Source organism: Primulina eburnea, chromosome 2 (genome assembly GCF_022965805.1).
Source record: "Primulina eburnea isolate SZY01 chromosome 2, ASM2296580v1, whole genome shotgun sequence".
Lineage (NCBI taxonomy): Eukaryota > Viridiplantae > Streptophyta > Magnoliopsida > Lamiales > Gesneriaceae > Primulina > Primulina eburnea.
The window spans coordinates 15,549,491-15,563,990 of record NC_133102.1 but is presented as its reverse complement, the minus strand read 5'-3'; the positions used below and the strand labels follow the sequence as shown (position 1 = coordinate 15,563,990).

Below are 14,500 nucleotides of genomic sequence, written 5' to 3'. Positions count from 1 at the left end.
ATTCAGTCAGTCTGTCATACCAAGTACGAGGTGCTTGCTTCAAAGCATAGAGAACCTTTTTCAACTTGTACACGTGATCAAGATTATGCGGATCTTCAAATCCTTTAGGCTATCTAACATATACTTCTTCACACAAGATACCATTCAAAAATGCACTTTTAACATCCATTTGAAACAATTTGATTTTCATGAAGCATGCAATGGCCAGCAAAAGTCGGATTGACTCAATGCAGGCAACATGAGCAAAAGTCTCATCAAAATCAACCCTTCAACATGTGTGTACCCTTGAGCAACCAACCTTACTTTATTTCGAATGATGTTTCTTGATTCATCAGTTTTATTTTTAAAAATCCACTTTGTCCCAATTATATTGCTATGGTCAGGAGGTAGAACTAGATTCCAAACATCATTTCGAACGAAGTTTTCAAGCTCATCATCATAGCATTGATCCAAAACTTAGTTATTTAAAAATATCAATAAATCTCTATAACGAATGGACTGATTTTATTTTTTTACTTTTGGAGCAATATCTATGAACACTAACTCTGCGACTCGAGTCAAATCTGGAACTTTCAAAGTCGTAACTAGACCCAGATTTGGCATTCGAGACAGATTATGAGTTCTTCAAACCGGAAATATAACTAATCATCACTATGATGCATGCGTCTGATGGTAAAATCGATATTGCGAAATATGAACATAAAATATAGCTAAACATTTCAAAACGAAACCAGGTGCCATAGTTATATGATACTGTAGTTTTTCCCTATGATGATTCAGAAATACTATAGTTTCATGGACAGGTCAACCAAGTGCAACAGCAGAAGAAAAATAAAACCATTATATTCAGCTTTCTATCTCCTTCATGTTTTTGACAGTTACTAACAAGGGCAGGGCAACTACTCAGACAAGTCATCCTCAACTCCGCTAAAATGATCACCATCTGTGTCCTGCACGACCCTATGCAGACGACCAGCATTGCCCCTTTTGTTTCTCAAAGGTAAAGTACTGGCCTTTGAACCTACAATGTCCTGCCAATCACAAAAACAATAAGCCCAGAATCGATAGCTTTCCCCCGGATATAAGATGGTAAAACAAATAAATGCACCCCTTCGTCTCTCAATTCCATGGCAGCAACAGTTGATCTCCTCCTTATGGTCACAGATTTCGGCACAGGAAAATGCTCCACCTCCTCGCTTGACTTTCCATCTTTCGCTCTCTTTTTCCTAAGAACAAGCTTTGTAGGAAGCGGCTAAACGCAGATCACGAGTTAGTACAAGGATAAGAATGAACTGCAGAAATCAAAGGCTTCGCTGGAAAACAAGACTCACCAAGTATTTGGCATCTGATTCCCCAAATACCACAAGATAAGTTGAGGGATCCTGGACATTTTCGCCTCGTACCTGCCAGGAATGAACAGGATATAATATGATAGGTAGCTTCAGTAAAGTGAATCAAAATAACTCTACATCACAAAACATACATCCCAGTGATACTCCCGGACCCATGAATATGAGATATCTTCTTCTTCATCGTACGCATCCTTCTCGAGCTGCAACAATAAACGAAAAAAAATGCCAAATTAACTTTGGCAAAAATCACATCAAACTCGTCTTAATTTGACCAACTATCCTACCTCATCAATTGATGGGACCATATATGCCAAAAATTTATCGGATTTCCCTGCATCCTTGCTTGAAGCAACATAACTTTTCATAATAGCCTGAAAAGTTGAGAAAAATAAACACCAATTCTTAAATTCTTCATTCGGAATATATATATAGTTGAAACATAATATTTTTATTTTCTCGAACATCTAAAACATCTAGATCTATTAGAAATATATAAAGTAGATGGGTGCTAAAAATATGCTGCACAATGCCACGTATTAATCAATGTAGAACAGGTCAAAGCTTTTGATAAAAGCTAAAGATAGAACAGAAACTGTAAAAAAACACTAGTAGCACAAAGCCTCAAAATGAGAGGAAGACTTGAGCTCCCAAATTCCTAAATTTATCCAATATACACATAGCAAATGCAACGATTAGGCGAACTCTATGATAGTAGTACAAGCAGAAGAAAAAATAGTAGTGAAATTAAGAGAGAGAGAGGGGGGGGGGGGGCGCAACATTATTTAGCCTATGGCATGATGCATTCATTAAGCAAAAATTAATCACTACTCACTCTAGATTCATGCTCCTCACGAATTGCTGCACTTAATTTGCTGTAGATTTCTGAATCAGCTGTTGGAGCGCTATCGAAATTTGCAACCACATACTGGTCATCATACCTGGAAAAATTAGAACATCGACACATAAGCTTCTGGTTTACAAATAATGCTTTACGATTAGATGCAAAGAATAAACCACATTAAATGAAATAAAAAAGAAGTAAAAAAGGAAAGCATTTTCCCCATACACAATTGACAAGCACCCAGCAACAAGATGTGTTTGATAGTCGAAAAACAAGATTAAATAAAAGGATAAAAAAAAACTATACCTCTCAAAATATGGAAAAAGAGGAAGAACTTTTAAAGGTTTTAGTTTGGGATTCACTGCATGAACAGGGGGAGTCTTGCACGCTTCAAATGAACCCACAATATCATGGATTTGCCTTTCCCTGAAACAAAGGCAAAATAAATCATCGAGATAAGAGCTAAAAAAATTCTACAGATAAGAAGATATGAAAATAATCACTAACCGACTATTGAGGTTCTCCAACAGGTTTCTCCCTCGAGATTCTCGCAATTCCTTTGCTTGTTTTTCAGACAGAGACTGCAAAAGCATAATCAGTTATTCACACATTCAAGTTTCAGCAGTGTCCACCATACCCTTAGTGAGAAAAGAGTAAAATATTACCTGCTTTGTTGATTCGATGCTGAGCGGAGATATATACTGAGTTTTGACCAACCAAGAAACACCTTTGTCAGTAGGCCTCTCTTTCTTTTTAAGGCCGTCTAACTTAATTGGGGTTATAGGTTCATCATCATGCAACAATTCCTCATCCTCTGGATCAAGGGGTATTCTTGGACCTTTGGGAGGACTAATCAACAAAATGGATGAGAAAGTCAGATAATGTGTCATGGTAATGGAGAAACAGGATGAAAGGCAGAATAATTTTACTTGTATACGCTCAGATCAAGAAGGTCGAGGGGTATCCCAAGGTCTGGTTCAATGTGAAGCTGAGGCTTCCAATTTTTCTCCAAAGATGTAATCTGATATCTACAGTATCTGTAGGTTCAAACCATAAGCTATATGTAAAATTTTGTACAAGAAGAATGCAAGGACAGCACCATCAGCTATGCCGCCTGATTAATTGCTTATAAGTGGAGGTGTATTCAATTAAGGAACATATACAAGGAATAAATACCCAAATCATTTTTTGTCTCCAATAAATATAATGCCTCAATACACACTAAGTGGGAAACATATGACCTTCAAGGAACAGCTGACCATCGTTCACACAGGCCTACCATAGACCAAGAAAATGAAGATTCAAACAGGGGACGTGTAATTATGATGTTTCTCTGTCTTCTCACACAAATTAGAAAGAGGCAGCAGACAAAAGGAATATGACAGACTTCAATATCAACATAAGATAGGGCAGCTGACAAATGAACATAAACATAGTTTTCTCTTCTCCCTACTGCCATTTAATTACACAAGTTCAGCCAAATCAAACTTTAATCATCTATATGGCAGGGACAGTCCAACTCTGATCTGGAAAACATAAAACACAAAGTAAAGAAATTAAAAGGCTCTGTAAAATGTGTAACTGAGCCCCACTAAAATTTAATTTTCCAAAGAGACTATTTCTTTTTGGTACTTCACAATTTTTTGCAGTTTCTTGTGGTTCATATGAAGCTATGAGCTTCAACACCAGGCTGGTTTTTGCATTGGCAAGTACATAAACAATAAAGATTTAAACTTAAAGGAGGAAAGAGTATTATCAATAGTAGTTCTTTCAATGAAGGCATGATAGTTTGATGTCAACAGCTATGGTTGAACAACAAAACTAAATTTTCAACCATAGAAAATACTATCTATTGATATCGTGAAGCGATAAAAAATGTGAATTATAGCAAACAAGATTCTATACCGATCTGGATCTCTTTTCAAAGGCAAAAGCTTTATCTTAGCTGAAGGATCTGGCAGTTCATTACGAAACCTACAAATATCACAAACTCAGAAGTGAATGTTCATCATAAAATGCGAAAAGGAATAAAAACAACCTTTTAAATCTCAACTCTTGTCAATTATTCATTCATGGTAGGAAAAATGCCAGATCTAGGGTAACCACAGAATGGATTATTTTCCCCTTTGTGAAAAGCAGATACAACCCGAATTTCGATATCAAAACACTTTTAGTGCTTGTTCAACCATTTAAATTTATGCATCAACTATTCAACTTACAAGAAAACAATAACATCAAGAAGTGTGAATCAGTGATAAAAAAAAAACATACCTAAAATCACACACAAAATCTGAAATCTTAGACTTCTTCCTCTCCGATGAAGAAGCCGTATGGCTTTTTTGTTTATCAGACATGATAAGATCTATTATGAGTAAAAATTTAGGGGTTTTCATCTGCACATTTTTTTATGTTGAGATATAGCGTTTGGATAACCTAAAATAATACAAATTGACCGATTCATACCAAATAACTTAACTTTGTTCAGGACGAGGTGGTGGAAGAATGATGCTAGGTGTGAAGTACGGGCATTTCCAAACAGAACATTGGGAAAAACAAAGAGGACACGAGTAAATTGGGGTTCAAGGGACGACTGCAGTAGCATATATAGTGAGAGAAGGGCGAAACTGTATTTTCACCTGGCACAAAACAATCTCTTGAAATGATTGTAATACGCGTACGTGGGTTCAAAGTCTGAGACAGAAATGGAACTATAGAGTATCACAAGACCTAGAACTACCACATAATTCCATTTAAAAAAATTCCAAATTTCAGGCAAATTAAAGACTTTGTAAGCCCGTATCGCCACTTAAATCAAACAACCCATTATCAGACTTCCAAATCCTATAAATAGATTGGCTAGTAAATTTCATTTGCCACTTGCTTCTAAACAGAAAGGTATGATAAATAATTCAGTCTCTAAAAATACTTGACCCATAATGTACTTGTGCTCTGGTGCACATTAACACACAAATTAATGTATAACAAACTGTTCCATGCAATAGCCTGCCATGGATGTTTTATAAGATGTCACAAATCAATATAACGTATCTGGTTCCTTAAATGCGTAGATGGCATATCAATTAAATGTTCAACTACCAAATGAAGACTAAATAAAATGTACATGCATAAATTAGATTATCAAAATCAAATATGCCATCAAGGCGAATCAATCCTCTCACCATAGTAAATAATATGAGAAGATACAGATCACAGAAAAACTAATCGATCAAACTCCATAGCATGTCAATGTCTACAAAAGACAAGTAAAATATCATATGTAGGGTTCGGTATAAACATAATCTGCATTGATTTGTGCGCACAATTATCGACCCTAATTGCAACAATTAACTCGCTAAAGGACTTATTCACAGGAAAACCAGCCAAACATACTCACTTCATCTTGCAGAGAAACGTTGTTGGTTTCTTCAGTCGGTTTTCAATTCGGTCACCACTTAACAAGGGAGTGCTCCTCCTGTCGCCCATATGTGATCCACTGATTGACCCATGGCCCTTCCCCCCAGGGGCCAATATTTGGGTCTTCTGCAGCAATTTATTCTGAGTCTCCCTCATATGCTGCTTGTGTTTCTCCTCTTGCTTTTGCTTTTCATACTCCTTCCTTTTCCTAAACCTTCTTTCCTCCTCTGTCTCAACCCTACCTGAACCCTGAGGATCGCTCATTTTTTTTGCATTTGGCAGTACTGGGGGCTTGTGGTCTTGCTTAAATGGAGCCCCAGAATGCCCATGCCTATTCTCCCTGCTCGTTCCTGCAGGGGGAATGCCAGAAGGTAATGGAGGAGGCGATAAGGGCTGCGATGGAGGTGGAGGCGGAGGAGGAGAGGACGGAAGAGGTGGGGGAGGCGGTGGCTGCAAAAGCTGAGGTTGATTGAAATGAGAGTGCTGAGAAGATGGGGGGTAGTACATTGGAGGAGCTGGGGTAGGATGTGGTGGCAATGGGGGCAGAGCAGGGTAAGAAGAAGATTCTGGCGGCGGCGGTGGTGGTGGAGGCTGATATTGAAATGGCTGTTGTTGTGGTGGCGGTGGCATCTGGTTTCGGGAGGGAGGGTTAAAATGATGTTGTGTTGAAGAAGTTCCATACCCTGAATGTTGGTAATTGGAGCTAGGGTTTGATAGAGAATAATTCTGACTGTAATTTGAACCCTCACTGCTGCTGTAAGGACCCAAATTCTGAGAGTACTGATTTCCACCAAGTGACGGCGGTGGAGCTGCTGAAGACTGCAGCGGGTTTTGATTTGGATGTGGAGGCGGCGGTGGTGGAACAAATGCTGACTGGGACGGCAGATGGAACGGCCTGTAAGAAGCCATATCCAACCTCCGCACACAATCTAGTCAGTACAAGGTACAACAGCACTGAATTTCAATATGATATGAACCCTAATTCACGTACAACAGCACTTGGCCCTAAAAAAATGAATTCACTTACCCTTTTCAATCAGAATTGGAGGAATAACTGAAGAAAGGCCACCCTTGTAATAGAGAGCAGATTTAAATTGAAATTCGAGGCTGGCTCTGACGGCTTAAAAACAACCCAACTGAAAGATCGAGAATATGAACAAGAGGGATGAATTTGAATCCCCAAAGAAGATATTTTACTCTCAGCATTGGCTAAGATGATAAACGAATCTCAAATCCCCAATTCTGTATCAAAGAAATACTAGCAGAGAAATACCAAAAAAAAAACCAATCAATCGAGGAGGTGAAATTCCCAGTTTAGTTTAGCAGAGCAATACAAACAAAAAACCAATTAATCTCAGAATGCAAAATGCCACTCAAAGATGCCATGAGTTTGCAGGTGTGTGTTGTGTACAGAAATGAGAGTAATAATAGATAGCAGGGAAATATGGTATTTGTAGTAAACAGTGATTTTGTGACGGCAATGAAAGACGGCTCTTTGACCTTGCAGCAGAGAAATACTTGGATATTATATATATTATATATATATAGACTCTCACATACAATACATGGTTATTGTCATGAAATAAAATGCATGACAAATGATGTAAAATGTGATGCCCATTTTGGATATTTTATGTTGCGACTTTGATTGTTGCACTCCCAATAGTAGGTTGTTAACAAGTAGTATAATTCGGTGAGTCCGAATATCGTATCCACATAGAAGCTAAGGTAATTACAAGTCCACTACAATGTCTTGTTGTTTTTGTATTTTTTTCTTTTAATGGTTTGAATCTTTAATTGGTAATTTTTAATTGTTCAAATTTTAATTTAAGTTGTTGAAATTAAATGATCCACTCTTGGTATTTTAATAAAGTTAACATTAATGAACATTATTGAAATCCACTTAATAAAATGGTTCCAATATATATTAAATAATCATATTTTTATTATGTTATATATTATTATCTTATAAATATATAATATATATTAAAACTTGTAAATGTTGTCAAGTATTTATTGTGCTATACATATTTGTAAACACTAAATCAAGGTTCTCACTTTAAATGGTTGGTAAAACCAAAAAAACATTTAAATGGTACAAAAAAATTAATATTATGATATTAATATATAATAAATCAAAGCTTCTACTTTAAATGGTTGTTAATACCAAACAAACATTTAAATGGTACCAAGAAATTAATATTATGATATATTCATATATAATAAATCAAGGCATCCACTTTAAATGGTTGGTAATACCAAACTAACATTTAAATGGTTCCAAGAATTTAGTGTAACATATAGAAACAATAAATAAAAACTCCCACTTATAAGTAGGGTATAATAATACTTAAAGAAATAAATATAACATAAAAAATAAATAATGATTAAATAATATAAAACATAGATTCTTACTTTTTATAACCTTATTATCATGCCAAGAGTTTCACATTTTCATCTCAATTTTGGGAAATTAGCTACTCATTATTCAAAGTGTAAAACTTTGAATATGAATTTAACATGCTTATTATATTTAAATGAAGAAATAAAGGAAAAACAAAGAGAGAAATATTATGAACTCAAAGGTTTGTCCATAAAATGAGGGATATCTCAATACATTACAATGCACCCCAAATTTGGGGAGACAACCACAAATAAAATATTATTTTTTACACATAAGTCTTCATTGGTGTTCCAAGAAATTATATTTTAATGCACATCACTTTTGAAAATCTTCCCATCCGAATTTTCTTTTCCACATAAAATAAAACATGTAGATATCTGAGTTGTTGAGTTGTGGTATTTTTTTCACACCATTTGAACAAGTAACTTGAGAGATATGATCAAAATACTAGAGCATGGTAAAACTGCCACTCCTTTGGTAACTTTATTTGTTGCTTAATTTGATCCCAATTGTGAGAGGATTTTTACCTCATGCTTGTCAACAATATTGTAGATATTATAATCAACTTTCTACAGGTCCAAGAATCATCTTAATCCCATTTGCAACGCCAAGGTTATTCTTGTTTTATCGAACCTGTAAAAAATAGTAAAAACTTATAATTACACGACAACTTATATTTTATACAATTTATTATAAAACATATATATTTAAAAATTTAATAAAACAAAAACTATATATTTATATTATAAAACATTTAATTAATATACAATTTTTTAACTTTATCACACTCCCCAACCAGCTTATTGCTAGTCCCTAGCAATTTAAGCGTTAATAGATGTAATGACCCGAATATTTGTTTTGAATGAAGTATTAATTAAGACATAATTAATGAGTTGTTAATTTAGTATTATTAAGGAATTGATAATTAGGGTTTAAGGTGTTGGTATCCACCGAATTTTAAATGGATAACCCGACCTACTTCGGATTACATTATCTCGAGAAATCCAACTAGACCAATGAGATTCTGACACGTGGCAGATAAGATTGGTTCATATTTTCTGAAATAGTCCGGATGCAGCCTATAAATGGAAGTCGATTCTTTTGTTTCCTTCACCGCATTCTTCAGAGAGAGTTCTAGTTGTACCTTAGGTTTTCTAGCTAGTTTCTAGGGCACTTTGGTGTCGGGAAGTTTCGGAGCTAGTGTCGACTCGAGGAGGGTCGGTGTACTGAGATCGAGACATCATCAGCGGGCTGACGACGGACGCAGGTATAATCCTAAATCCTTAGATAGTGATTTAAGGATCATTAGGGAGAACTTGTAGCATGTTTGTTATGGTTTGTTAGTGATTTCTTTATGTTGGTATTGTTTAGGTTCAGAGCTTTCTGTAAGATTGTTTTAGTGAGGTACGTGATGTACTGACTGAGATATCCAAGCGTAGTATACACACTTATATTGATATGAATCTTGATACGAATAAATAGCAAACACGATTAAACAATCGCACCCTCTATTTAAATACGATAAGAAGACTCGTGTGTTTTCCCGATCTTTTGTATCAAGTAAATTTGATGTGTTATTCACCTCTATCTCTTCCATTCCTACCCCAATTCTCATTTTGACTCTCATCGCCTCCTCCTAGATCATACTCCTCAGTCATCTCTACCTAAATCCTTAGGCTTAGGTTTACCCCCACTAACACTAACCTCAAGTTTACCCAACCTCTCATGCAACGACTCTATTTGGGTCGTCATCGCCCTACTAAAATCCCCAAACAACGCATCTAGTTGGGCCTTGGACACCCCCGAATTCGAAGTATCTCCTACCTCCCTCTCCATTTAATTTCAAATTTGTACCTGCAAGAAAAGGTTAGTAGCAATAAAATAATCCTCACCCAAATGCTCACGGTCACTCCAAAGAAATTCACTCGTCTCTCCTCTCTTATTTTTTTTTTTGCTCACAACAAATACTCACTAGTCACTCCAAAGAAATAACACTCACACTCAAGTAATATCACTCAAATTTGAGAGTTCCCTCGAGAGCTTCAAGCTTTGTGTTTTGAGTAAATCAAACAACCAAGTTTCAACTTGTGAACAATTGCAACCGACTCACTTGGACCGTGTAAACACGAAATTCGAATATAATATATATATATATATTGTTTTTTTTTTACTGTGAGAGACAATTAAATATGACTCTCTAAAAGAAATAGAACAAGATATCAAAAAGAATTAATGGTGAATTTTCGGAATTTTTTTGTACTTTTTTTTTTGGCTTGAGTACTACTCGAAAATCCCAAAAAAAAAAGTCACCAACAAATTTCGGGAATCACAGATTCACGAAAAATTTACGAAGAACGATAGAACAAAACAGATCTGAAAATAAACGAAGAAATAATACAGATCTGCAATTTAAGAACAAGATAATTTACTTGAATTCAATAAACCTGGCTCTGATACCAAATGATATGAATCTTGATACGAATAAATAGCAAACACGATTAAACAATCGCACCCTCTATTTAAATACGATAATAAGACTCGTGTGTTTTCCCGATCTTTTGAATCAAGTAAATTTGATGTGTTATTCACCTCTAAACTATAAAAGTTTAGCAACAAATAAACATGAGGATAACAATCGAAATTTGATACGAACCTTCGAAGAACGACGCCTACGACAATCCGCACAAGCACGACCGACAAACGCCACAAAGTTATAAACTTTGATAAGTTTGATTTGATTTAACAAAACTAAAGCCTTGAAAAGTTGAGAGAAAATTCTCACAAGTTTGATAAAACTCAAAATAATATGTGTATTGTGTGTTCAAAATTCGTCCATTATGCTTACATATCAAAAGGATTACTAGAATCTAGTTTCCTAACAAAGTAAAACTCTAAAGAAGGAAATAAAATCGCGCAGAAAACGCTAGACACGGACCCCGTGCAGACCTCCGTGTCCGGGTCCGTGTACATACTGTAAATAATCTTCAGTCGGGAACAAGGGACACAGACCCCGTGCTCACCTCCGTGTACGGGTCCGTGTAGGCACTGTCTTCGCCAAATACATAGGGCACGGACCCCGTGCCTGGGTCCGTCTTCAGGTCCGTGCAGGCACTGGAAAAGCTCATCTCAGGTTGTAAAGGACACGGACCCCGTGTGTAGGTTCGTGTGCAGGTCCGTCCAGACTCGGTCAGCTCCCCCAATGCTTGAATGACATTCCGTTGGCCTCCAAACGTACTCCAATGCATCACGACCCCTTCAGGCTTGCTCATGACTCCTAGTAGTGCCTCCTTGAATCTCTTTAGTAGACCCCTCGTGATTGGTCCCTCCGGCAACTGCAAAGGATCCCATGCTTTCCTTGGGACGTCCACGTTCGCATCATATATGCTGCATATTTATCTGTTGCATGATACATGTTTTTACTGCTTTGGCATATGATGCATGACATATCATGTTGAGCCTGATATCTTTTGAGATATACCTCGTTTGTTGGGGCCGCTCAGCCCTATTCTGTATTGTGGACGATGGGGCATCGAGAGCTACAGTGTCCGACGGGACCCGCGGGCTCTGATGACCTGGACATTGCAGGTCCACGTCTTGATGATGAGTGTGGGAGCCAAAACATGCCTAGGGCAGATCAGAGACTACACACTCAGGCGCCTCTAGACTGAGCATAAGATTCTTGACTTGATCCTTGATATCCGAGCATATTGCATTTCGCATGCATCATATCAGTTTGTATACTCGTACATTCTCGTATTGGGCGATTGTCGCTCACGTCCTTGTTTTCATCTTGGGCACCACATTCCACGGGGCAGGTCTTAGGTTGGACGGTTCGGACGACCAGGGCAGTGGCTAGAGCAGTTGGGTTTTCGGTGGTGATCCAGTGGAGGTTTTCTGTGGTTTATAGTTTTCTCGTTCAGAATCATGTATTTGTTATGGTTGTATTAATGTTTAAGACTGTCGTTATTGTTTTGTTTTCATTTGGGTTGTAAGATGATTAAGTATTTGGTTTCCGCTGTTTAACTGTTGGTATTAAGTTTAATGTTGCATGTTTATTAGTCTGTTTAGTAGTGGCTCGGGTAAGGGCGCTACATTTGGTGGTATCAGAGCATGCAAAGATTTTTGGGACATTAGTAATTCTGTTTTGAGGATTTAGAAGTTGATTTTAGTTTCCTTTCAGATGTCAGGAGATGGAAGCAGTCACGGTAGTGTGGGACATGGCCGTTATGGCGACGATGAGGCTGGCCGAGAACATCGTCGTAGAGATCGTGACGGAAGGCGTCACCGAGATCATGATGAAAGGAGACGTAGGAATCGTGTCAACATTATGGATTTCATGAAGATTGGACCTCCACCGTTGACCGGAGATGAGAATGCTGATGTTGCTGAAGCTTGGGTGGATATCATGGAGCAGTGTTTTCGAGTGCTGCACTATGACGAGGATGAGAAGATGGAGGTAGCTGATTTCATGATCCAAGAAAAAGCTCGGAAATGGTGGAAACCTGTTTTTGCCATTCTAGTTCAGCAGCGTGGGCGGATTCGCTGGGAACATTTTCGTGAGGCCTTCATCAATCATCACTTTCCGCCAGCTCTTCACCAGGCGAAGGAGATGGAACTGTTGACCATTAAGCAAGGAGATTCGAACATTGAGGATTATCAGAAGCGTTTTACAGATCTGTTGTCGTACGCTCCTCACATTAGTGAGAATTCTGCAGCAAAATATTCTCACTTTTTGAATGGTTTGAACCAAGAGATTTTTTATCGGGTTTCTGTCTGTGATGATCCTACTTCGTACGAAGGATTAGTGAATCGTTGTCGTCAAGCCGAGATCAGTATTGCTAGGAGGAAGGCTATGCAAGCTAGCAAAAGTTCTAGTTCGTTGGGACCAAGGGGTCAGTCTTTCAAGAAGTCTGCATCTTCTTCTTCTTCCGGTTCTGGAGGGGTGCACAGCTTTGGCAGGAAAAAGATGCAATGTGGCCACTGCGGAGGCAATCACCCGACGGAGAATTGTCGAAGAGCAACAGGTGCATGTTTCAATTGTGGTGGTTTTGGTCACATGAAGAGGGATTGCCCTAATTTGGAGAATCAGAGTGGAGGCGGAGGTTCTATGACAGGGTCTTATAGTGGAAAACAGTTTGAGGCCACTGTTCAACAGAAAGGTTTTCATGCTCAAGGTTCTCGTGGTGGAGGAATATCGCAAGGATCTCAGCAACGCCCACGAGTTCAGGGGCAAGTGTTTGCCTTAAACCAAGAGCAAGCTGAGGAGCATAACGAGAGAGTCATTGCAGGTAATTTTCTTTTATGTGGTATTCTTGCATATGTATTGATTGACACTGGGGCATCGCATTCATTCATAGCATCAACATTTGTTAAGAAGCATAAACTACCCTACGTGTCATTAGATGTTTTGTTGTCGGTGTCTACACCGATGGGACAAGAGGTTTTAGCTAAGCGACTTGTAGTAGACTGTTTGCTAGAGTTTGAGGGAAATTACATGTCTGCCAATTTGATGATATTGGCTATGGAAGATTTCGATTGTATTATGGGAATCGACCTATTGACTAAGTATAGAGCGACAATAGATTGTTATCAACGTCTCGTTCAGTTTCGTCCAGAAGGAGACGAGAATTGGTTGTTCTTTGGTGAGGGAGCTCGACCTCCAATGCCAGTAGTGTCTACTGTAAAGGCACAACGAGCTTTAGCGAAAGGAGGAGAAGGATACCTCATTTATGTTGTTGACATATCAAATGATGTAATCGACGTGAAGAATATTCCAGTTGTCGATGAATTTCCTGATGTTTTCCCCGATGAAATTCCTGGATTTCCTCCAGAGAGGGAAGTGGAAGCGGAGATAGAGTTGGTACCTGGAACCGCACCTATCTCCAGAGCGCCTTATAGATTGGCACCAACAGAGATGAAAGAGTTGAAACAACAGTTACAAGATCTTCTTGACAAAGCGTACATTAGACCCAGTGTGTCTCCTTGGGGAGCACCAGTGTTGTTCGTTAAAAAGAAGGATGGGTCTATGCGGCTTTGCAACCGAGTAACAGTCAAGAATAAATATCCGTTACCACGGATTGATGATTTGTTTGATCAACTGCAAGGGACTTCAGTGAACTCGAAGATCGATTTACGGTCTGGATATCATCAACTTCGAGTTCATCAACGTGATATCCCTAAGACTGCATTTCGAACAAGGTATGGACATTACGAGTTTCTAATGATGTCGTTTGGTTTGACGAATGCTCCACCAGTATTTATGGATTTGATGAACCGAGTATTCCAGGAGTATCTTGACAAATTTGTCATTGTTTTTATTGATGACATATTGGTATACTCTCGTAGCCTTGAAGAGCATGCACAACATTTAAGGATTGTGTTGCTAACCTTAAGGAATCACCAACTGTATGCTAAGTTGAACAAGTGCGAGTTTTGGCTCGACAGAGTTGTCTTCTTGGGACATGTTATATCCAAAGATGGGATATCAGT

The 14,500-nt window shown here is 38.0% G+C and overlaps 1 protein-coding gene across 1 annotated transcript; it reads right to left on the bottom strand.

The window, feature by feature from the left end:
* Positions 1–696: 696 nt before the first annotated feature.
* LOC140822991 (protein PAF1 homolog) lies at positions 697–7,107 on the bottom strand. The gene is made up of 13 exons (XM_073184039.1): positions 6,635–7,107; positions 5,588–6,536; positions 4,099–4,167; positions 3,123–3,230; positions 2,859–3,042; positions 2,701–2,774; positions 2,500–2,619; positions 2,185–2,290; positions 1,637–1,723; positions 1,484–1,552; positions 1,332–1,403; positions 1,109–1,252; positions 697–1,031 (listed from the first exon to the last, which is right to left on the bottom strand). The coding sequence occupies exons 2-13, from the start codon at positions 6,514–6,516 to the stop codon at positions 900–902; spliced, it is 2,094 nt and encodes a 697-aa protein (XP_073040140.1). The 5' UTR covers positions 6,517–6,536; positions 6,635–7,107; the 3' UTR covers positions 697–899.
* Positions 7,108–14,500: the final 7,393 nt, after the last annotated feature.

Coding starts and splice junctions, on each gene's coding strand:
- LOC140822991 (XM_073184039.1), bottom strand. CDS start 6,516: ATGGCTTCTTACAGGCCGTTCCATCTGCCGTCCCAGTCAGCATTTGTT. Junction 2,620..2,700: donor TTGGAGAACCTCAATAGTCG/GTTAGTGATTAT, acceptor CCTTTGTTTCAG/GGAAAGGCAAATCCATGATA. Junction 2,291..2,499: donor CTTTTTCCATATTTTGAGAG/GTATAGTTTTTT, acceptor TAATTTTTCCAG/GTATGATGACCAGTATGTGG.